Below are 23463 nucleotides of genomic sequence, written 5' to 3' on the forward strand. Positions count from 1 at the left end.
CAGCTCATTTTTTTTGTCATATCGACACTAAAATATTAACCACATGCATACATATGTGTACCAACGGCTCTAAATAGAACTATTCTAAGTACACTTAGATAAAAGCTTTCCCTGCTTCTGTGAATGTAACCATGCGCATACACCTACAAATTTTTGTAAACCTAGCTTTAATATAAATTACACATAATATATAAAAAACTTCTGTTGTAAGTTGTTCAAGAGGCTTTCAAATACTGTATTTGCAGAAGCTAAGTTTCTGGAATATTATTCTGAAGTGATTTCCATTAATAAGATATCGTAAAACTTTTATTATTTATGTACTTACATATTCCTTGAAAAAATATAAGTTTCAACTGAAATTGCAATAATAATCATAAAGTTTTTGTAAAAAGAATTACAATATTTTCGCAAAATTTACATTTGATTCTTCTTACATTTGAAAATATTGCTTTTTATGGTATTGTATTTATACATACAATAATAAGCATACTATAATATTTTATAATAAATGTTGCAAATCGACATAAACTAATATCGCACACACTTTGTGGAATGTTTTTTATTGTAAGTATAAATACACTTCTTATTGGAAAGAGAAAAGTTGAATTTTAAATAGTTTAATTAAAATAAAAAAAATAAATTTGTAGCAGGACCTATTAAGAAAATTATTTCCAATATTTTATCGTTCATTTCAATCTTTTTATTTTATTGCTATATCAATATTTTTAGCAAAATGAAAATTTTTTTTGCTCTTGTGAAAACCTATATTTTTGAGATATAATGAGCCTTATTCTAGTTGTCGCGTCACTTACGTGACATTTGTCGTTGTCGCTGTTACACCTTTTGGAATGTGGTATTCTGGTTGTCGAGTGACGTGAGTGCGAGAAATAATCGACAATGAAACGTTTCAAGTGAAATTGATACATTTTAAAAAGAAATTTCGGCGAGTAAATTACAAACTAAAAAAAATTTTTAATGTATATATTTATATTTTTAAATAATAAAAAATGTCATTTGCATTCTCATTCCGGTAGTGATGAAGTTAAAAAAAAACAACAACTAAGGATCGAAAGATTTAAGATTAGCGACAGCTCTATTCCATTGAATTTGCCAAATTTTTTCTAGTAAATTAGTTGCAAACATTTTATTTTACTCACAGATTTATAAACTATTACAGACTTCCAAAGTAGGCCTTTGTATATTTATTGAATATATTCGAGGGAAAAACGAGTACTCGTAAAAGGCGTGCCCTGTCATGAAATTTCCAATTCTTCAAATATATAAATACTTTCACGCTAAAATCAAAAATTTTTTATGATTTTGTTAAATTGTTTTGTTTTAACTTGCACTTTTGATGTATTCTTCTTGTTTGTCACTTGTAAATACAAAAAACGTCGTTTTACTACATATCTCGCATCAGAACGACAACTGAAATATGTCTGAAACACATTTTCCCGCTATTCCCCGACGATTGTCACTGCGATCGCCGCTTAGAATATCAAATTCAAGTCGTAACGACAATTGTCGCTCTACTTCGACAACTAGAATAAGGCTCAATAGTGTTATCCGGAACCGTCGATATATACGATTATGAGTACAATATGTTTAATTAGACTATAAATTTTTATGCATCAACATGTCACAACGAAAGATTTAAAGTTTTACAAAAAAAATTTTAAAAATAAATAACATTTAAGTTTTGACACTAAATCTGTAGGTTTTCCAGATTAATTTTTCAAATAAGAGAACTTCAGGTTTACCCAAGAATTTTTTTATATTTTTAGATATTTGTTCAATTGGCGAGAAAAGGAACGACTAAATCCCGAAGAAATACAAGTATTATTCAGCAATATAGAGAGCATTTATGAATTCAATACGGAACTTTTAGATAGACTTATCGATGCAGGAATGGATCAAACAAAAATTTCAAAGTGTTTTATTGATTTAAATCAAAAATTTGAAGTATACACAATTTATTGGTAAGCCATTTTAGCGGTTATCACATATTGTGCAAAATGTGTTACAACTAAACAACTTTCTGATACTCTTATCATTAATTTTACACAAAATTCAAAACTATGAATGGTTTTCCTAACTTTGCTTCATAATCATTGAATTCAATTTTTGTTATTTTGAGGATTTTAAATACATACGTATATCACAAGCATTTAAATCATGAAAAAATCCTTTTCTAGAATGGTAGTATTTAAATGAATCCTATTTGATTTATACAATTTTTAAGAGCTGTTATATTTCTGTAAAAGCTCTTCTATACCCTGCACCTTCGTGAAGCGTATATTTACTTTGGTATGGAGTTTGTAACCACTTGAAGGAGTCGTCTCCCGTATGGACATGTATTTATGTTCATGCTCAGTGTAAAATTCTATACATTGATTTAGCCATGTCCTTCCGTCCAATTGCACGATAATTCAAAAACGAATAATGCAATCGACAGCAAACTTTCAAAAGTTGATTCTTTTACATGTTGAAAAAGTCAAAATCATTAAACTTGTCAGTGGTGTGTCCAATAATAGGTCACATATATCACTGAAGTTTTGGTGAAATGGATTGATAGGTTCTGGTACCTGCCATACGATCCCAAAAACTAATTTTAAATATTCAAAAAAATTATAATATCATATTCATGAAACTTGGAAGTCGAGTGTCCAATTAATCTAGTCGTGTATTAATTCGCTCGATTTATACCGACTGAAACGTTTTTATTAGTTTTCAGATATTTTTGTTGTGTTTATAACATTACTATTTACGAGTATTATGGGCAAATTATAATTTGAAGATTTTACGGTGCGTAAATCGGATGATATAAAATTCTTACACCATATATTAAATAGCATTAAATTAATAAAAATAAAGTTGGGTCAAACAAGTCAAATTGAAAGCAAGTGAAAATACTGCTTTTAAAAATAATTTAACTATGTACTACCTTAGTTTCACTCATATATGAAACTATTTTGAGGCTTGTATATAATAAGGATGAACACTTTGTGCTGTCTTTGAAATAAAGAAAAGAAAATTAAAGAGGTGTTAAAATAATGCTCGATTTTAACGGTTAATTGCGTGTATTGAGAAAAATAATTATATTTTTTAATAGCATGGAATATTATTGGAATTTATCATTAGTTTTCTACGTTTATAGAAATTTGTTTCGGAAGTATAAAGTGCCAAAATTCAAATTTGGCGATAGGCGACAATTGAGATGGAAAAAAAAAACAAAATCTTTTCAAACAAAATGAATCTATTAGTGTCTAAAAGTTATTAAAATTTCAGGCTCGCACAAACTAGGGTTTAGAAGTAAAACAATATCAAAAATTTGTAAAATACGTAGTTTAGGTAACTGTAAATTTTTACGGTCATTTTTTTTTTTTTGTTTTCAAGATCAGCGTACGATCCGCAGTAGAAGAAGCAACCCACTGCTTTTCTGCGTTCGCATAATTTTAAAAATGCTGATGGTATCACTGAAATAAATAGTTGAAAAATGGCATTTTTAGAATATTAGATAGGACGCTGAAATATTTTAAGTCCCTGTATCACAAGTGCAATCATACAATTTAGAGAAATTAAATATAAGTATAATTTTAAATTATTTTTTCTCCGTAGAAATCAAATTTATCTCCACGTTATACTTAGTTACTCGTATATTCAGCAATGATTCAACGCATATAGGTTTTCTTACGTTCACTATTTTTGGTTTGAAGTAAGAAAAATTAAAACTTAGACATGGTAAGCCGTAGACTCGCAAAATACGAAAAATTACATCCATATTGCCGCATTGCTCATTATAATCAATCAATGAGTAAGGATTTTAAATGAACATGAACTTAAATTTCAAGATAAAAAATACAAAGTTCACCTCTCTACGCATAGTTAGTTTGCTATACAACCTGTACAACATACATGAACCACATGTTTAGTATGAATATAGTAATGCCCTGCAAAAATCAATTCATATTGAAACGAGAAAAAATATCCTTTGATATTTTTTGATGAACTTTACTGAATTAGTTTTTGAGTTATCGTTGGGACTAACGAACGGACAGACGGGCAGACAAAGCTAAGTCTACTCAGAATTCGACGATGATCAAAAACACACACTTGAGTCTATATCTCAGACCAGAACTTCTTAGCGTTACAAGCGGTAAGGAAAACTTAGTATATCGAATATAAGTTCGTACGGGTATACTGGAGCTAAACATACTGATGTCATATTCACATTAGGTTCTATAAAAACTTAACATATAAACTAGATTGTAGATTGTAGATTGTAGATTCTAAGGGAACTGAGTGGGGACAGGAGCATCCCCCCAAGCCACCGCAGCCATTTTTGACTTATTGTAGCCACCCCACTCTCCCGTCTATAATATCCCCGTCCCAATCACAAAGCCGGAGATATCCCTAAGGGAGTTGGACAATAGTTCCCGAACACTTAGGGACCCATGTCCAAGACAATTGCGGCGCCGAACAGCCAGTGCCGGACAGTCGCAGAGAATGTGCACGGCGGTCTCATCGCCACCCCCACAAAATCTGCACAGGGGGGAGCCCGACTTCCCCAGCCTGTGCAGGTGGTATTTCACCGGGCAGTGCCCCGTGAAGAAATTCGCAATAGTGCGAACCCGGCTCCTGCTCATCCCCAGCAACTCGGCAGCGAATCCGCCGGAGCACGCCGGAACAAACACCTTCGCATGACGGCACCCTTTCGTGTCCCGCCAGTGACGACTGCATTCCGCCGCGAGTAGGCAGGCAAGCCTGGCCCCCACGGCGGAAGAAGGCAGACCACAGAAAGGCAGCGGCTGCACAAAGGCAGCCCCAGATCCTCTCCGCGCCAACTCATCGGCAACTTCGTTGCCCGCATGGCCACTATGGCCCGGCACCCAAATGAGCATCACTCTGTTTTCCGATGCCAATTCCATAAGTGCAGCAAGGCAGCTCCAGACCAGCTTGGATGTAACCTGAGCTGAACGGAGCGCCAGCAGTGCAGCCCTGCTGTCTGAGAACACATAGATGGTGCGGTTTCTATACCCCCTTTCCAAATTGATTCTCAGACAGATCTCTATTGCATGTATTTCGGCCTGGAACACTGTGCAATACGGGTCAAGGGTTGCATATACACGCGTGTCCGGGCGGACACCGTATACGCCCGAGCCCACACCCGACTCCGTTTTGGATCCGTCCGCATACCACACGCTCGAACCCGACCTAAGTACCGGACCACCCCGATCCCACGTCCATCGATCAGGAAACAGAACCCTGTACTTGTGGTCGAAGTTGTACCGCGGCAGACAGTTATCTGACATGGTTATCCTTAGAATCGGATCGCCCTCAATGAAGTCTCTGTGAGTTCTGTGGGCCAACTTTAGCCCTGCCCCGTCCTCGCCAGAGAGAAGTCGGTAAGTCACCAGCCGAGCTTCCTTCAATATATGGAGGTGCAGTGGCGGCAATCCGATCATCACCTCCAATGCAGCGGTGGGAGCCGTCCGCATCGCCCCGGTCACTCCCAGGCAGGCCAGCCTCTGTAGCTTTTCCAGCTTGGCCCGCACACCCGCCTGCTGAGCTTTACGGCACCATACAATCGACGCATAGGTGACGATGGGCCTAGCAAGGGCCGTATATAGCCACAGTGCTATTCTGGGACTAATTCCCCAGGTCCCCCCGATGAAGCTCCTACACGTCCACAAGGCCGCCGTAGCTCTCCCGATAACTCTATCGATATGGGTATTCCAAGAGAGACGATCATCCAGGGTTACCCCCAGATACTTCACCTCCCTCAAGTAACTAATACGTTCACCAAACAGAATTGGGCTCGTTAATCTGTCCCTGCTTCTGCGTCTGGTGAAGGCGACCAAAGTGCTCTTGCTTGGATTTATATTTAACTCAACGCCTTTGCACCACCTTTCCACAACACGTAAATTTTGCTATAGAAGATCAGAAATAGTGCTCTCAAATTTTCCCCGCACGACGAAGGCCACATCGTCAGCGTATCCCCAGACACGCGCCCCGGAGCCCCTGAGAGCAGCTATTAGATCATCCACTACAATGGACCACAGGAGGGGCGAAAGAATCCCGCCCTGCGGACATCCTTTTGCAGCGGAGATGAAGAGTATATCGTCAGCTATGGTGGACTTAATAATCCTATCCTGTAGCATCCGATTGACCCATCTGCTAGTCGTCGCATCAATCCCTCGTTTGTGCAACGACTCACAGATGACATAATATGGGGTGTTGTCAAAAGCTCCCTCTATATCAAGGAAGCAGCCAACTGCTACCTCCCGCACTTCCAGTGAGTTTTCAAGGACCCCCACCAGACTCTGCAGAGCGAGTACAGTAGACCTTCCCGACTGATAGGCGTATTGAGATTCATGCAAGGGATTGCTTCCCAGTGCACCGTCCCGTATAAATCTATCAATCACTTTTTCCATTGCTTTTAATAGAAAAGAAGTAAGGCTGATTGGACGGAAAGACCTTGGGTGGTTGCTTGGTCGCTTACCCACCTTCGGAATATACGTCACTTTAGCCACCCTCCATGCCTGAGGGATGTAACCCCACGCATAGCTGGCGCGAAAAATTCCCAACAGTGCTCTAGCGATATGTTGGAAACCCCTCTGCAAAAATGCAGGATATATCCCGTCATCACCTGGAGATTTGAAGGGCCTGAAAGAGAAAACAGCCCATCTAATCCTGCCCATCGCGAAGACTAGACGGGATCGTTGCCAGTCATCTCTCCTGGGCCAGGGTGCCCCCGGTTCGATGACTGCATTTGAGTGATTCCGAAGAATCTCCGAGTCAGGAAAGTGCGTTGACGCCATAAGCTCCAACGTCTGCCTTCCGTTCTCAGTCATGGAGCCATCAAGACGTTCCATTAGGCCCAACCTACTAGCATACTTTTTGGAAAGCACCCTGTGAAGACGCGCACTGCTGGGGAGTTCATCAATGCCCTTGCAGAACGCCCTCCACGAGATTCTCTTCGCTTTCCTAATTTCTTTATTGTATTTTGTGAGTGAGTCCTTATACTCTTCCCACGAACCTGACGCTTTGGCCCTATTGAATAGCTTCCTGGTCTTTAGTCTAAGCCTTGAAAGCTCCTCATTCCACCACGGGCACTTCCTATTGCTCCGCCTCGGCTCAGCACGGCAGCTCCCGTGATAGGCATTAGTAATAGCCGCCGTCAGGGCCTCGCTGGCCAGTTCGATATCCATCACCGTTCTGACAGAAGCAGGAACGGATCTAATCCCATCCATGAGGAGCGTTTCGAATTGACTCCAATCTGTGGATTGGGGCACCCGATATATTTCTTCTGCCAGGCCCCCGGAGACCATGATATCAAACCTAATCTGCCTATGATCGGACATGGATGTCTCATTTGAGACATGCCATCCACCAACCCTACTGCCGATAAATTCAGTGCAAAGGGTGATGTCAAGGACCTCTTCCCTAATTGCATTTATGAATGTCGGCCTATTGCCTTCATTCATAATCATTAATTTATTGCTATATATAAATTCAAGTAGGCACTCACCTCTTTTGTTTATATTGCTGCTTCCCCAGACGGTGTGGTGGGCATTGGCATCACTTCCTATTATAAGTTGGAAGTTCCTCCTTCCACAAAAGTCCACTAGATCCTTCAGTTGCTCGTCCGGGTGGGCACAGTCCCCCGGGAGGTAGGATGAGCACACAATGAACTCTGTCCAGCCCCCGCAGGACTTCACCTTCACCAACGCAGCTACCTGATCTTTAGAACAGTAATCTGGAATGGGAAAATACGTTAGCTTTTTACTAAACAAGATGCAAGCCCTAGGCCTGCCCCCAGTTGTATTATCATACAATAGCTCACCTGTTAGGCCCTTAACCTGATCCTTCACTATGTAAGGCTCTTGGATAAGGGCGATATCGAGGTGATCCTTCATAAATCTATGAGCCAGAACATCAGTAGATGCCCTAGCATGCTGTAGATTTATTTGGATGCACCTCACAGCCATATTATTTCCTCCGGCTCTTGTCTATGGGCTTTGGCCCTTTAGACAAAGGCTTTACATGAGCCTTACCTCCCATTTTCGCCTTTTTACACATCTTGGTGGGCGCCTGCCCTGCCACAGCCTCTTTTGCCGCCCCAGGTGCCACGGTAGCCCCTCCAACAGCAAATACCGAAGCATTTCCGGGCTTCCCAATGGGCTTGAGCCCTTTTGGTTTCCCCGGGACGCTTGTATTTGGCGTGCTGGTCGATGGTCCTTCCGTTTCCCTTGCCGCCATTTTCGGAGCGACTTCAGACTTTCCAATGAGTTTTGGCTCTTTTGGTTGGCCTGAAGTGCTCGTCGTTGTCGCGGTGGGCACTGGTTTTTTATTTTGTCCTGCCCTGCCGCCAGCACCTTGAGAGGATTTTCTTCCTTTAACCCGAACGGTAACACGGAAGAAATTCAGGAAAAGTCGGAACTCCGCTTTCCGTAGATCTTCCAATCCGGAATCATCCACGGAAAAGGTGATGGAGCAGCCCCCGTCCTTTTCCTTATCCATCCTCAGCACCCTCCAGGAACTTATCTTGAGGCTGGGATTTTGCTTCCCTATCCTACTTAGAAATTTGTCCCTGGAGAGACTGACGGTTGTCTCGTCCTTTGGTACGTAGGTGACGCAGACATGCCGTTTGGGCATGCTGTCGCCATCCAGTACCACGACATCGCAACCGTCCCAAGGCTTTATCTTCCTGCAGACACTGGTTATCCACTCCCTGGTGTCTTGATTGGTGCATGTTACGGATATCCATCCGTCCCTTTGCAACGCTGCAGTGAATTGTGGATGAGAGTCCACAACCCTATCCATTTCATCCATGATGGCTACTTTGATTTTCCCCATCTGGACTTCGGATAGCCTTTCCTCTGGATGCAGTCTATGAGTGATGGTCACCTTGACCTGTGCTACTGCATCCCGATAAGAAGTCATTTTCGGGTTTTGTTGAGGAATGTTCCCAGGGACCTTTTCCTCAACATTGCCCTTCATCGACCTCTTCTTTGAGGGCCCTGCATCAGGGGTGTTGCTTTCCGACCTTTCCCTCTTTTGGGGATGGTCGGCCACAACAACCGATCCGCAGGCCTTCAGCTTTTCCAGCCTTTCCTTCTCGTATCTGCGAGCTTCCTCTGGGGACATGCCATCCCTGATATAAGCCGCGATACGCCGCTTGGATGCACCAGAGAAATATTGTTTTTTTCCCCTGATGTCCAACCTTTTCAGGTCCTCCTCAGTTTTTTGGATAATAGGTCCAAGAGGATCCTGATTATCCGTCTCCATCGGAGGCGACGCCTTTTCCTCCACTGGCGTGAGAAGGAGTTCCTCCTCTGCGTCAGTTGAGAGAAGCTCTGGTTCCGAAGACCCTTGAGCACTAAGTGGTTGTATGTTGTCCTTAGTGTCGTTGTTGTTGTTGTCACTGTTGTTATTTGTCTTGTAAACATATAAACTAACATCTATATTATATTATACAAGACAAATCCGATGGTGCAATTATCAAGTATTTTCACTTATATTCTTTCTCTTTGGGAGAATAACATAAAAAAAGAAAACAGAAATAATCAGCAAAGAAATATAATTCGTTCATGAACCATAATCAGGGCCGCTGTTTGACTCCCAACGGATCCATTTGGCTCCGATTTTGTTTTTCCCTCACTCAGACCTAAAAAAAAATATTGATAATTATTCTTGAAAAGTTTTTCAGTTGAAACGTTTTTTGAAATATTTAAAAATTTGCTCACAAAACCTTAGTTAACGAAATTATGAACGCATACCTTTTTCTGCTAATTCAGAAGTCGCCACCCATCTTTTTGTAGTTAAGTTAATCAATTAGTCAATTCAAGTATTAAATAACCAAACTTAGGACAATTCGTGAACGTCAACAGATGAAATGTTTGTATAGAAGTTTTTTGTAGTGCTGTAGAATTTTTTACTGTAGTGCGACAGCTGAAAGGGTATTTTCTTCTGTTAATTTGATTAAAACCAAATTGAGAAACTCGTTTTATGTTGAAATGGTGAGCAGCATTTTAAATTCAAAAGAATTATTTAAAAATATTAATGCGAAAAGCTAGGAACCAAGTTGTGATCTTATTTAACCAACGGTAAGAAATTTTGAAGTATTGTAAATTGTTTTTTTATTAATATGGGAATTATCTCCACTTTTTTGAAAATGACTCCCTTTTTTGAATATCTTCGCTCTCCGTCCAAAAAGTCAAACGACATTCCTGTTCATAATAACGCATATGAAATAAAGTAACACTCAGAAAAGTTTTTTTTATGTTTGGTTTTACTCATAAACGTAAGTAGCCGAAAAAGTTTTTTATGCATTTATATTATAATGTAACAGAAAAAAAATCTGACGTGATCAGCACATAACCGACAGCAATGTGTACTGTCTAGTTAAGTGAAAGTGTTACAGAATATTATAAAAATGACTATTTAATAATTCCTTCCAATTAGTAAGCTTTTAGTTAACACACCTAGAAAAATGAAAATTTGGCTCTTAGTAGAGTTTCGCTTTGTGCTACCCGAATTCCTTGAAATACTTGGTATAGTTTGTTTCGGTAACAGCAGTGCAGTTCCTGTTTTCGATAAAACAGGCCCGCTAAAACCTGCAGTTTCCGGAGCCTGACATATCCCAAAAGTTGATCAATCTGTCCCATAGTCGAAATAAACTTAAATATAAAATTTCATCAAAATCGGTTCAGCCGAACTTGAGATACACGCGTACACACACAGACAGACAGACCGACAGGATGACAAAATTAGCTTATTTACATTTCCCTACCAATTACCATGAAAAAGTGCGTTCCCACCGAAAATTCGATATGCAAAATTTTTTGCCATCACATAACCTACTTATTATATACACAATACGCTCGGTAATAATGTATATTATGTAAATGTGTATATATGTATATAATAATTAGGGTTGAATTTGTTTTCAGTGGTGGTAATCGACACATCCGAGTTAATGCAAATATAAAGTAAATAAAACAAAATATACGGGCCAAGTTTACTTTTTTGCGCATATAAAGAGAAAAAAACACCCAATTTCCGTGAAATTTAATGTTTGCATTCGGGATGTTAACTCAAAACTCAACTAAAAGTTTGAGTTCTGTAGCAAACTAATTGCCGAATTTTTCGGGGACCAAATGGTTAGACTAAAATGAGCCTCCGGTAAGAGCTAAATTTATATTTTTCTAGGTATGTTAACTTAAAGCATACTAGCCTCCCTAAAATTTATAAGAAGTATTTAAAAGGCATGCTTTGCAGTCAGTTATGTGTTGATCATATCAATTTTTTCTTTTTTATGTAAATTAGCATAATGCTTGCAAAGGATATAACTAACATATGTTAGTTATTATGTGCAGTTTATATGGAACCTAATTTTTGATATCTTGCGAGTCAACAGCTTCCCTTATCTAATTTTTAATTTTCCTTTCCTCAATAAATGAATTACTAACGTACATACATTCATTTTTCGACACGTTGAGTCTCTATGTATTACGTGTCATGAAGCTCAACGTGCTAATTTTGTCTTACTGTTTTCAAAAATATTTGAAATTAGTGTGATTCGCGTTAAGAACTTCTAGTAATACTCGTATGTTGTAATATACTTAGCAGACATTATGTTGATTAACATAAAAAGAAACTGATATGGTCAACGCATAACCAACCGCAAGACATTGTCTAGTTTAGCTTATATGTTACATAAGACTACCAAAATGCCGTTTAAATATTTCTCACAAATTTTAGGTAAATTTAGAAATGCGAATTTAGCTCTTATGAGAGGCTCGCTTTATGCTAACCAAATTCTCTGAAAGTAGCAAAGAAAACTCAAATTTTTAATTTCAAGAATTTCCAATTTTCACTTAAAAGTTTTCCCCACCAATTCATTTTAATTTTGAATATAATTCAAAACATTTTTATAAATATACATACTGTTTCCAAATTAGTTTTACTAGTGATTATATTTATCAGGCCAATAAGTTGAAGCTATTTTCCGAAATGTTGCATTTGGAGAACGTTAAAAAAAATTACATAAAAATGTTATCGAAGTAATTCCATATTATATCTATCAGGCCACCAAGCTCAGAGAAATTCCTAATTTATATGGAGTTTAAATGGAAGAGGTGTTGGAAATTATTTGTGTGAGGGAAATTCGTTAATACTTTTAGCTTTACTGATTCTACTGTTTTTTTAATTTAAAACTTAAATTTAAAAAAAAAATCAATTGGTAAATTCCATCCGAGAAATGCTTTAAAAAAAAATTGCAATTTTTAACCCAGACAACCTTTCTTAATTTTCAAAGACCATGACTTTAGTTTTTTTATATTAATTGAAAAATGATATTCTTTTAGCCATTTTTTTATTAATTTTAAGTCTTCCTCAATTGAAAATTTTAATTGTCAATCATCACTTTCTGCATATTTTAAAACAGCATCGTCTGCGTAGAGTTGCATTGATCCTTTGAGATGTAGTTTTGCCATATCATTAATATAAAGTCTAAATTAGCCGGGTCCCAGTATGGTTTTGAAAGTATCACACACATTACCTATACGAACCGCCTGTTAACGACTGGATAGATATGATTTGAAATACTTCGCCTGATTGGTAGAGCAATTTAGCAATTGAAGCTTTTTTAAAAGTATTTCACGGTTGACACAGTCGAACGCCTTCTATAGATCAATAAAAACGCCTGCAGCATTTTTACCGTCATCTGAATTTTTATTACAATATTCATATTTCATAATTTAATTATCAAGGAAGTTGCCTATATTATTTTCCTTTTAGTTTTATTTTGTCCAATTATAGCACTAATTTTAACATGTTCTACTACAAGAAGTATTGAAATATGTTTATGTTTCATTATGTAATCATCAAATATTTTATGTACAAAGCACAAATATGATCTTGAAAATGGTTAATGACCACTTAGATATGCGTTTTTTCAGTGTTTTATTTACTGAAGGATTCATGGCATATTACGACTTGCGGCTAGATTATTGACTTCTGCATAAACTCTTAAATATGTACAAGAAAAATAATTTTGCTGTGTGTTTAGCGCTAGTTCTATTATTAAGAAGTAAAAAATTGGTCTAAAAATTCAATTAGTATTTTTTTTAAAGCGTGACATATAGCATAGCAAAATAATTGATATAGATATCTCAAGCTAAATCATAATAATTATAAAGTAATACTTTTATTGAATATTTATTGAATTATGTTATATAGATGTCAATAAAAAATTACCAAAATTATAAAATGTTAGTAAAATTTCTGACCTCCACTATAAAATTATATTGAATACGAGAAAAAAAATAGAGTTGACCTTGTCAACTCTACGTACGAATTTGTTATCCTATGTGCGAATATCTAATGTGCCGTTTAACTATGGGGCAGACTATGACTTTAAGTTGCCGTATTACCATATTAATTTATGCAAAATTTCAGTACTATGTGTTTTTCAAAATACTGGTTGTGCCAAACTACTATTGAAGTTGTATGGCAGCTACCAGAAAGAGCCAAGAAATTTTAGCGAATTTTATCAAGCACATCGGCCCTACTAATATATTCACTTGTGTGAAATCTCAATATCACAGCTTTTATAGCTCCTGAGATATAGCCAAATAACTTTTGAAGTTGTATGGCAGGTACCAGAAGGAGCCAGGTAATTTCAACGACTTTTATGTGGCATATTGGCCCTACTAATATATTCGTTTGTGTGAAATTTCAATACCATAGCTTTTATAGTTTCTGAGATATAGCCAAATAAATTTTGAAGCTGTATGGCAGCTACCCGAACCGGTACCCCGATCATGTCCAATTTAAATAGGGTTCTGGCACTTACTACAATAAATCATTTGCGAAAATTTGGTGAACTTAGCTCAATTAGTTTTTGAGTTATCGTTGGGACGGACGGACGGACGGACGGACGGACGGACAGACAAAGCTAAATCAACTCAGAATTTGATGCTGATCAAAATCATACACTTGAGTCTATATCTAACACCGTTATTTCTTAGCGTTACAAACGGTAAGGCAAATTTAGTATACCCTTCGAACATACGTTCGTACGGGTATAATTATTATAGCTTAATACACACAATACTTATAATAACAAAAAAATTAGTATACAATTTTCAAATATCCATAATACTCGATATTAAACTAAGAAAAATAAGCAATAAATATTAATAACCTTTAAAATTTAATACAAAGGAAAACAAACTACGGTAGGCTAGTTACCTAATTAAAAACTCTATGGCAAAATAAAGCTGGGGCATGACTATCTATGATACCATGTAAACTTATACAATAAGTTTTGAACGTCTAATTAACATTTTTCAAAAAAGATTGTTATGTCTTCTAATTGTTATCCAACAGAAATATTTTATATCTACTTTTCGACTGCATAAGAAGCCAAGCCTAATTGAAAGTCAAACCAAGATAAGAGCATAATTGATAAGAACATATTCTTTTCTTGGCTTGACTTCTTATCAGCATATTTTATACATTCAAAAAACTCTAGCTAATTTAATATTCAGTTTCAAGCTTGAAAAATTGTTATAAAAAATATATTGCAGAACTGCAATTTTAATGTAAATAATGTTAATAACCTTGTTTTAGCACAAGTTATCCTGCAGCAATATCACTGTTAACAAGTCTTTTACAAGCATCGCAAACAAATGCCTTATTAACATCAACACAGAAGCAATTGCAACATACATTGCCGCTTGGGTCATATTTACTAAAACCAGTTCAAAGGATTTTAAAATATCACTTACTTTTAGGCGTAATTACATTTTTTACAAATAAATTGGTTGCATTAACAGAAAAATAACCTTATACATTTATAGAACGTTCGGAAATATTGCGACAATCCAGAAACAACAAAAGCACATGAAATTATGAAAGAAGTTGCAAGAAATATCGATCAAGTTAAAAGAAAACTAGAACAACAGAATCGTGTTAAAGAATTATCGGGGATTTTAGATGGTTGGTTAGGACCAGGTTTGTTTAAAAAAATGTCTTGAATTATTAAAGTTAACAAATATTTTATAAACAATTTAAAATTATAAATTAAATTACATATGTAAATAATTTTGTGTATGTAAAATATTTAAGAAGAGTTGATATTGTATTATAAGAAAAAATAATTAAATAAATGTGCACAAATAAGTGAATGTACTTGTAAAATTATGATTCAAAATTATATTCTTCTCTCCAATTGTATGGGGTTTGGTTTGTTATTGTACCTACTAAATATGTTTCGTTAGAATCCATATAGATGGTTTCAAACACTCTCTTTAACGAAAAGATATTATATTATATAGCCATACCAACATAAATGTTGTGTATATCTATATTCATTCTCCACGTCAGTTCTGAGTAGATTTAGCAATATCCATCTATATTAAAATAAAAATTAAAATACTGTATAAATAAAGTTTTGTAAAATATTAAAATTAACTTTAAAAAAAGTAAAAAGAGTACGTACACATTAATTAAATTTTTAATAAATTTTTTGGAAAATATTACAGAACTAACAGTATTGGGTGAACTACGTTTGGAGGGTTCATTGATGGAAAATGGTAAACGTCGAATGATCTTTTTATTTGAAACAATGTTAATTATAACTAAGCCTAAAGAAGACAATCGCTTGCAATTTAAATCTTACATTTACGTAAGTAAAAATCATTGTTTTGTTGAAGTTTTAACTTAAGAAAATTATATCTTCAATTTTTAGCGTAATAATTTAATGTTGACTGAACATTTGCCAGGTGAACCTACTAGCTTTAATGTGATTCCATATGATGAACCAAGACATTTAACAAAATTAACTGCCAGAAATCGTGATGAGAAAAAATTGTGGGCACAAAACATTAAGAGTGTAATAATTGAAAATCTAGATATACCAAACAGAGCTAAAGAATTAGTTTTTAAATTGGGGGATGAAGAAGGTATGTTTTAATATAAAATTAATCTTAACATTTTTGTTTTTGAATTTTTTTTTTGTTTACTAAAAAACAACATGAGATTTTTGTATCAAATTACGGCTAAAACAAAAAAAATTTTCTTGTGTTAATTATTGTTCCTTTAAAATAATGATTTTAATTTTAATACTATTATAATATCATTCATTGTATTTCAATAACTTATTGCTATTATTATTTTATTTTTCTTTACTAATTAGTCTTTTAAAAACAAAAAAATAACGTTATAAAAAATAAACTCATATTTAAAATTATTGGGTCTGGGGATTAACAATGCAAAAAGTATAGAAAGCTACTGGAGGTAAATTATAGAAATTAATTTTTATTTGTAATCTTAAATTAATTTTGAGCACAAAAACTTAAATATTGTGTCATTTATACATATTAACTAATAACGTTTAAAAATAACTTAATAAAGTATGTAGTATACGTTAGTATAATATTTAAATAGCAATTAAATGTTTAAATAGGATGAAATTGTAGAAATTTTATGTAAAAAGCAAAATAATTCAATAGTAATCAATTTACCAACTCTTAAAATAAATTAAGTTCATATTAATTAATATATATTCAAGAATTGAAATTTTCTAAAATAATAAAATCATAAAATTTAAAATATTTTACACAATAAAAACACAAAATGAATATTAGAAATTAACATCAAACGTTGGAAAATTAGTCTAAATTAAAAACGGGTCCTCATTTCTCACTTTCTTTATTTCTCCAGAAGTGAAAAAGTATTCCCGATCTTTCCCTAGATTTTATCAAGATTTTCGAGAATTCTTGAGAAAAATAAAAGTTGAAATAAAATGTAATGCTAATGTATCAAATCCAATATTTTTATTCTAAAAACAAAAATAAGTAGACTAATTTCAACAATTAAGATTAAGATTACCGTTTATGCACGCTGCGCTGAAAGTTCTACAATAAAACTTAAATTTCTAAGCCGCGGAATTAAACCGTACACTAAAATTTCAGCTAAGTTACGAAAATGGCATAAATGATATTGTTATAAATATTAAAATTTTTGATCTTATGCGGCAGCGAGAAAATTTAAGCTACATTTCTTTAATTCAGAATAAAATTCCGCACGCACTTTACTACGGTTTATTATTTCAAGCGTGCTACAAATAAGAGCTAATTTGGAATTGAATCAACAAAAACTACTTAAAATTATTGAAAACTAAGATAATTTCATTTTTTTTTCAGGTATGCAGGGTGATCCAGCATCAAGTTAGGAGCCGTATACCATCGGGGAGACAGCTGTCGAGATTAAGTAAAATTTTTGTTCGCAGCATAGTGTCAAACGGAACCGTTTCGGGGCTACAGTTTTTGAAAGGGCTATTAGAGAGCTTTAAAAAAAGGATAGCACATTATTAAACGATTTTTCATAAAATTTTTTTAAATTTCCAAAATGCTCGTTACAGAATTTTGGCCAACTGCTTAAGTTTTAATTTAAGTCATAAAACGTTAAAAAATCTTTTTGTGATAACAGCCCTTTTAATAACTGTTTGTTTAAAGCTTCTATCTTTTTTGGAACGAAAATTATAGGCAAAAGAGAAAGTTAAAAAAAAATTCGCTAAAAGTTAAAAAAAAAGGATTTCGCTAAGTTTTCTTAAAATCCCTGTAGCTCCAAAACGGTTCTGAAGAAAAACTATACTAATTTTCGACTGTCTACCCGATATGTGGCTTCAAACTTTTTGCTAAATCAACTTGTACGAGTATAATGATTTTAAACGATTTTTTTTTTTACTTTAAAATAATGTTTCAAAAAACACAAAGCATTCAAAGTTTCACCCCTCATTTTTGTTCTCTTTCTACGACTCCGTAATTATACTTCTCATATTCTTTTTGAAATTACGTCATTAAAGATTGATTTGTATTAGCTATAATGCAAAAGAAGTGAATTTTCAAAAAAAGTGAAGCTATGGCACAATATAAAATAAACCGTAAATTTTACAAATTTTTTCCGGTTAAATAATTTTTTTTGTTCATTATTATTAAATACAAAGAAAGAACTAAACTCATAATAATTGCATTCGAAGTTCCCAAAGTATTCATAATCACATTCGTTCATATACATAATCAGAATATACATAATCATATACATATGTACATATCATATTCAGAAGTGAAAATGTTATTATTATTCATAATAACATTTTCACTTCTGATTATGTATATGTACAGTATAATAATATATATGTGTAATCATCTTATATGTATAACAATATATATGTATAATATATATATATATATACTTAATGAATATGTATCACCATAATAACTTGTGATTCACTGCCAGAAAGAATGTTTTTATTCTGGTAAGATAAATACATTTTTTAGTTTTAAAATGCAAATTATAATAAAAACACCTTTTGTTCTTGAACTGTAGTCTGTAATCAAAAATATTTTGTATTTCTCACATTATAATTAATTATCCTTTTTTAAAAACGTTTTTGTCGCTTTCCTAAAAGAAAATTCCTTTCGGGGCAATGTGAAATGACAGTACAATATTCTTCTTTTCTTAAAAAAAAAAAATTTTAATTTTTTCATTAAGTTTAGCAAATTATTTTATATTTTATTTGTTCAGTTTCAAAGCAGTTTACAATTTTTTGTTTTCCTCCCACGACCTCGTAACCCTGGAATTTTTAGCATTTAATGTGCAATTATAAATAAAAATATTAAAATTATTTTTCTAATAACAAAGTTGCGTAATTATTAATTATACATGTCTGTAAATACGTTCCTCTTAATATTTATACACAGTTTCTACAATTTTATCTAAAATGAACATTTTTAAATATTTGAAAGGAAAATATTTTGCATTATTTCTAATTTTCAACAAAAAAATTTACATTATATTTTATGTATTTGCAAAGATTTGATACAGCACATTATTAAAATGTGTAATATTTTTTTTATTGTGTTATTAACGCGGATGTATAAATGTATGTAATGGTTCCATTTAACATCTAGCAACGAAACAAATTTCACAAATTCCCGTACTAAATAAAAATATTAATCGATTTTTAAGACATATACAATTTTAAAGCGAATGAAAGCAATTCTAATAACATTGCCAGCACTTATGGATTTCTTTTTTGATTGCACTTCAAATCTTCTGTTCATATAGCACAACTACTAGCAATTTGAAAGTAATTAAATAACTCTAATAAAACTACTTCACCATAACTCGTATTTAAGGCTTAAAATTTAGATTTTTTTTAACACGAGCTGCTTTAACATGTTTAAAATGTTTATGTACTATGTAAACTTAATTAATTTTTCTTAAAAAAAGTTTTGTTTTTTTTTAACTTTCATAGCAAACTTACCAAACTATCACAAATAAGACTTTAAATCATAACATAAATGCCGTGCAAATGTAATAATGTGGATTATGTTAATGCTGTAAAAGTTGTTAACATAATGTAAATGTGATATACATATGTATATTTTAAGTAGATGCTAAATATTACATTTCATGTGCATTTGAAGGCAAATCAAAAATCTTTATTACATACTACTACACGAGATAAATTTAATTTTTGTATATTTTGTAGACCGAACACCAGATAAAAATGCTAGAAAATGGACCCTCAATACTTCAACACCTACACCAGTATACCTTGAACGTCGTAATCAATACCGTCGCAGCGAAATAAGAAATAGATCGAAAATGAAACGTAAAACTGTTACAAACTCATCTTCATTTGATATCCTTAATAATATTAAGCCAAAATTATTAGAATCTAATAGAAGTATTGATGATAATTTTATAATATCTTTATCAAATAGAGCTTTCAATCTTAATTTGAATGAGACTGGAGAAAATTTGCACATAATGTATAATGACGATGAATGTAATAACAATTATCAGTATATTGATAAAAGTGATAATAATTTCAGGAATGTTGTAGATTGTAAGGATAGTAATAATGATGGAATCAAAATAAAATTAAATTATACCAAAGATAGTAAGAGTTCGAAGCATATATCAAATTTAGCTAAAAGTGATAACGAAAATATAAGTTGTCATGAAAAACCTATGAAATCAAATAAAAAGGTTGAAGTTAAAATGTACAATACAAAAACTATTCCGAAACGTATCGCTACAATAAAAAAAAATCGTGCTAATAAAAAGGAAACTGCAACATTTTACATGGATATTGCAGAATTTAACAATACTGTTTTGAAAATAACTGAGTCATCAGAAAATTTATTTGAGGTGTCAAAAGACATTACAGGTTCTGATCTTCATGAAAAAGCAAATGAATCTGAAAACAAAGAATTTTTAGTGCCATATCAGGAATCACAAGCTGTACAAAATTATAATGATAACAATGAGAATTCTGAAAAAATACTTAGTGAAATAAGTGTAAAAAAAGATGCTGAAATAATTGTAGCTTTAATAAAAGGAAGCAAAGATTTCGAAAAAATTTTAAATAAATCGCCACGCAAAAAATCAATAGATAATGGTCGGTCTTTAATAAGTTCAGATTTGAGAAAATCAATTTTAACGACACCACCACCACCCCCCCCTACCTCTTCTTCTCCACCGTTTGAAGTTGAAAAACATTTAACGCAGAGACAAATTTTTAATCCAGAACCAGCTGAAGAACCGGTTTATGAGACCTTATTGCGAAATGTTCACGTTCCTTATAAATTTTCGCCAGTTTTAAACCGTTCGAAGTCTCAGCAATATTATAGACCAAACAAAAACAAAAATAAGCTAAACCAAAGACCGGAATCTGATTATGTCACTTTGGTATATGACAAATCTAATAGTTTAGAAAACACACTAATTAATGAAATTAAAATTGGTGATGCATTACGAAATAGTGACTCAAGAATTAATTATCAAACTTTAACAAAATGTGAAAATACGTCAACCTCTACAAAAAAAAAAAATGTTTCGCAAGGAAATTTTATGGAAACGATATGTAGTGTTCCAATTAAAAACCAAATTGATGTGGTATTACCAGAAAATCAAAAGTCACTAATTCAAAAATTGAAACCAGCAACAGATTCGTCATTCTTACCGCGAATGATTAAAAGTGTGGATAATATTAATCAAGCTTTTAAAAAAAAGCCACCGGAACGTAGAGTTTCAGATGTCAGCGAAATGTGCCGTCGTCAAAATATTCATAATAGAGTTGGTGAACGAATGGCTCATCTGGACTATGCAGATCCCAAAACTATATTTCAATCATGTTCAATTATCAATTCTGTAATTTCTTTAAGCAATCATCAACGAGATTCGGTGTTTTCTCTTTCTTCATCAAGTGATAGCGTGTCAACTGGAGCTAAAACAACCTTAGCAGCACAAAAACATTCAATACATGACAATAACGATCAAAAATTAAAAACACATACAGAACAGTTTTCAACAGATTTTACTTACGAAGACTGTGTTGAAAACTGCCTGGAAAATGAATTTCGAGATTCAGCTATATTCAGTGATGATAATATTGAAAGACGTCAAGAAAATCATTTTGAATTTTACAGTACAGTCAACACACCTTTATTAAAAAAGACTTCATTTTTACATAATAATCTTAGTTGCAAGCAAAACAATAATAAAAATAATAGTAACATGGTCAATTTGAAATCACCAAATAATATCAATTGTAAATGTAACTGTCAATTGGCACTACAGCCAAAACGAATAATTTCTAAATCGAGTTCAAATCCCGGAAATATTTCAAACTTAATCAATAATAGCAAAAAAGATATTAAAACTAATAAAAGTTGGGTATTTCAGCAAATTTCCAATTTTAATAAATAAGATATACATAAAATATAAATAATTTGGGTTTTTAAAGCAATAAAAATATGCGTATTAAATAAGAGTACATTGTGTATATGTACGTAGGTATATAAAAATGATCAATTCTTTGCAATTCTTTGTAATAATGAGATAATTGGTTTAATTAGAAATAACTTGAGAAACGATTTTTTGCAAATATGTATTCATAAACTGTTCCTAATTTTTTTGGTGGAGTTAGTGAGAAAAATAAAAATTTTTTTTTATTTTTAGCACTTTTCCAAAAAATTTTTGAAAAAAAAGTGCTTATTAGTTTCACTCTGTCCGTCCGTCCGTCCGTCCATGGACACGTTTTTTGTTTACAAAACTTCTACACCCTTAAAGATAGAAAGCTGAAATTTAATACGTACATAGATCTTTACCAGAAACTTATTTCTGTAGAACAAAATTTTTACCTATCTCCCCCCTCTAGAAGTTATACCCTCCCAAAACCCTAAAAATGGCCTTTTTTAAATATTTGTTTCAATGAAACCATAAGCATTTTTGAAATTTTGTTCAAATTTACAGTTATCTAAAGTCCTTTTTTACCAAATTTTTGATGTCGTTTTTCTTCTAGACCTCAGCCTGTAGAAGCTTGAAGCTTTTTAGGGGCTTTTAGACCTTAACAAATAGTTCGTTTCGTTAGAAGAAAATTTTTTTCCATCTCCACCCCCTCTCAAGTTATCGCTTCTTGAAATTTGTAAAATTTGAGTTTTTGACACCTTATATTTCCGAAACCGCAAGCTTTTTCAACTTCTATAAACGCAAAAAGCTAAGGGTAAATTCCATAACATTAAGAAATATAATTATTTTTCTTAACTCACACAATTAAACCTTAAAATCAAGCATTATGTTAACCCCACTTTATATTAATTTTTGCTTTATTTCAAAGACTGCATAAATCGTTCATCTTAAATATATGCAATCCTAGAAATACTTTTGTAAATGAATGAAAATAATTTTAATAGTGTGATAGGTATACATAGACTGTATTTAAAAGCAGAATTTTCCCTTGTTGAAGGGAAAAGTGCTACAATACAAACCATTGGTTTGACCCAACTTTATTTAAACTTAAAATGTAACGCCAATTCCATTGTAGTAATACTTTATTTTAAATCTATTTGGGGATACTAATTTTCCTTTAAATAAATATAAAAAAGGTACATTCCTAGGATTCCTAGAAATTTCTAGAAATTTTACAAAATTCATCACAATTAATTGCATAATAATTTGTCTTTCATTAGTAAAGAAAGTGACTGACGTGATTGACATGATCGCCTTATTAATGATATTCGAGAAAAGAATTGGTTTATTAAAATTTTTTAATTCAACTTTCACATTTTGTTTGCTCGAATTTTCAGTCGTTATTGTATATTGATAAAATAAAAAGAATTAATTTTTAATATGTCAACGTCTTAAATCTATTGGCAATCGAAGAAGAACAAAATCCGAAAAAAATTGATACTTTAATTTTTTTTTATTTGTCAGTATATTGATGAGTAATAGATTAAGTTACTTCAAAACACCATATTATGTATACATAGCAATACGTTAATACGTTATTTCTTCATTTTGTTCAATTAAAGGTTGCCCAGGTTCAAAATTGTTTTAAATCCTTTTAAATTTAAGATAAAAGTATATAAAATTACT

General features: G+C 33.3%; 1 protein-coding gene across 2 annotated transcripts in view; it reads left to right on the top strand.

Moving 5' to 3' along the window:
* LOC129610976 (rhoGEF domain-containing protein gxcJ) overlaps nucleotides 1-21988 on the top strand; it is a 55112-nt gene extending 33124 nt beyond the window's left edge. The window contains exons 3-9 of one of the 2 annotated variants that reach the window (XM_055523842.1): nucleotides 1785-1979; nucleotides 14641-14806; nucleotides 14871-15024; nucleotides 15555-15697; nucleotides 15761-15974; nucleotides 19571-19853; nucleotides 19917-21988. In XM_055523842.1, the coding sequence (XP_055379817.1) occupies nucleotides 1785-1979; nucleotides 14641-14806; nucleotides 14871-15024; nucleotides 15555-15697; nucleotides 15761-15974; nucleotides 19571-19853; nucleotides 19917-21795 (3034 nt within the window). In that variant the 3' untranslated portion in view covers nucleotides 21796-21988. Of the gene's footprint in view, nucleotides 1-1784; nucleotides 1980-14640; nucleotides 14807-14870; nucleotides 15025-15554; nucleotides 15698-15760; nucleotides 15975-19570 lie in introns of both variants that reach the window. The other variant, XM_055523840.1, reaches the window with a different exon arrangement.
* The last annotated feature ends 1475 nt before the right edge of the window (nucleotides 21989-23463 follow it).

This window comes from Condylostylus longicornis, unplaced genomic scaffold, assembly GCF_029603195.1.
Source record: "Condylostylus longicornis isolate FDR11 unplaced genomic scaffold, ASM2960319v2 ptg000048l, whole genome shotgun sequence".
NCBI lineage: Eukaryota > Metazoa > Arthropoda > Insecta > Diptera > Dolichopodidae > Condylostylus > Condylostylus longicornis.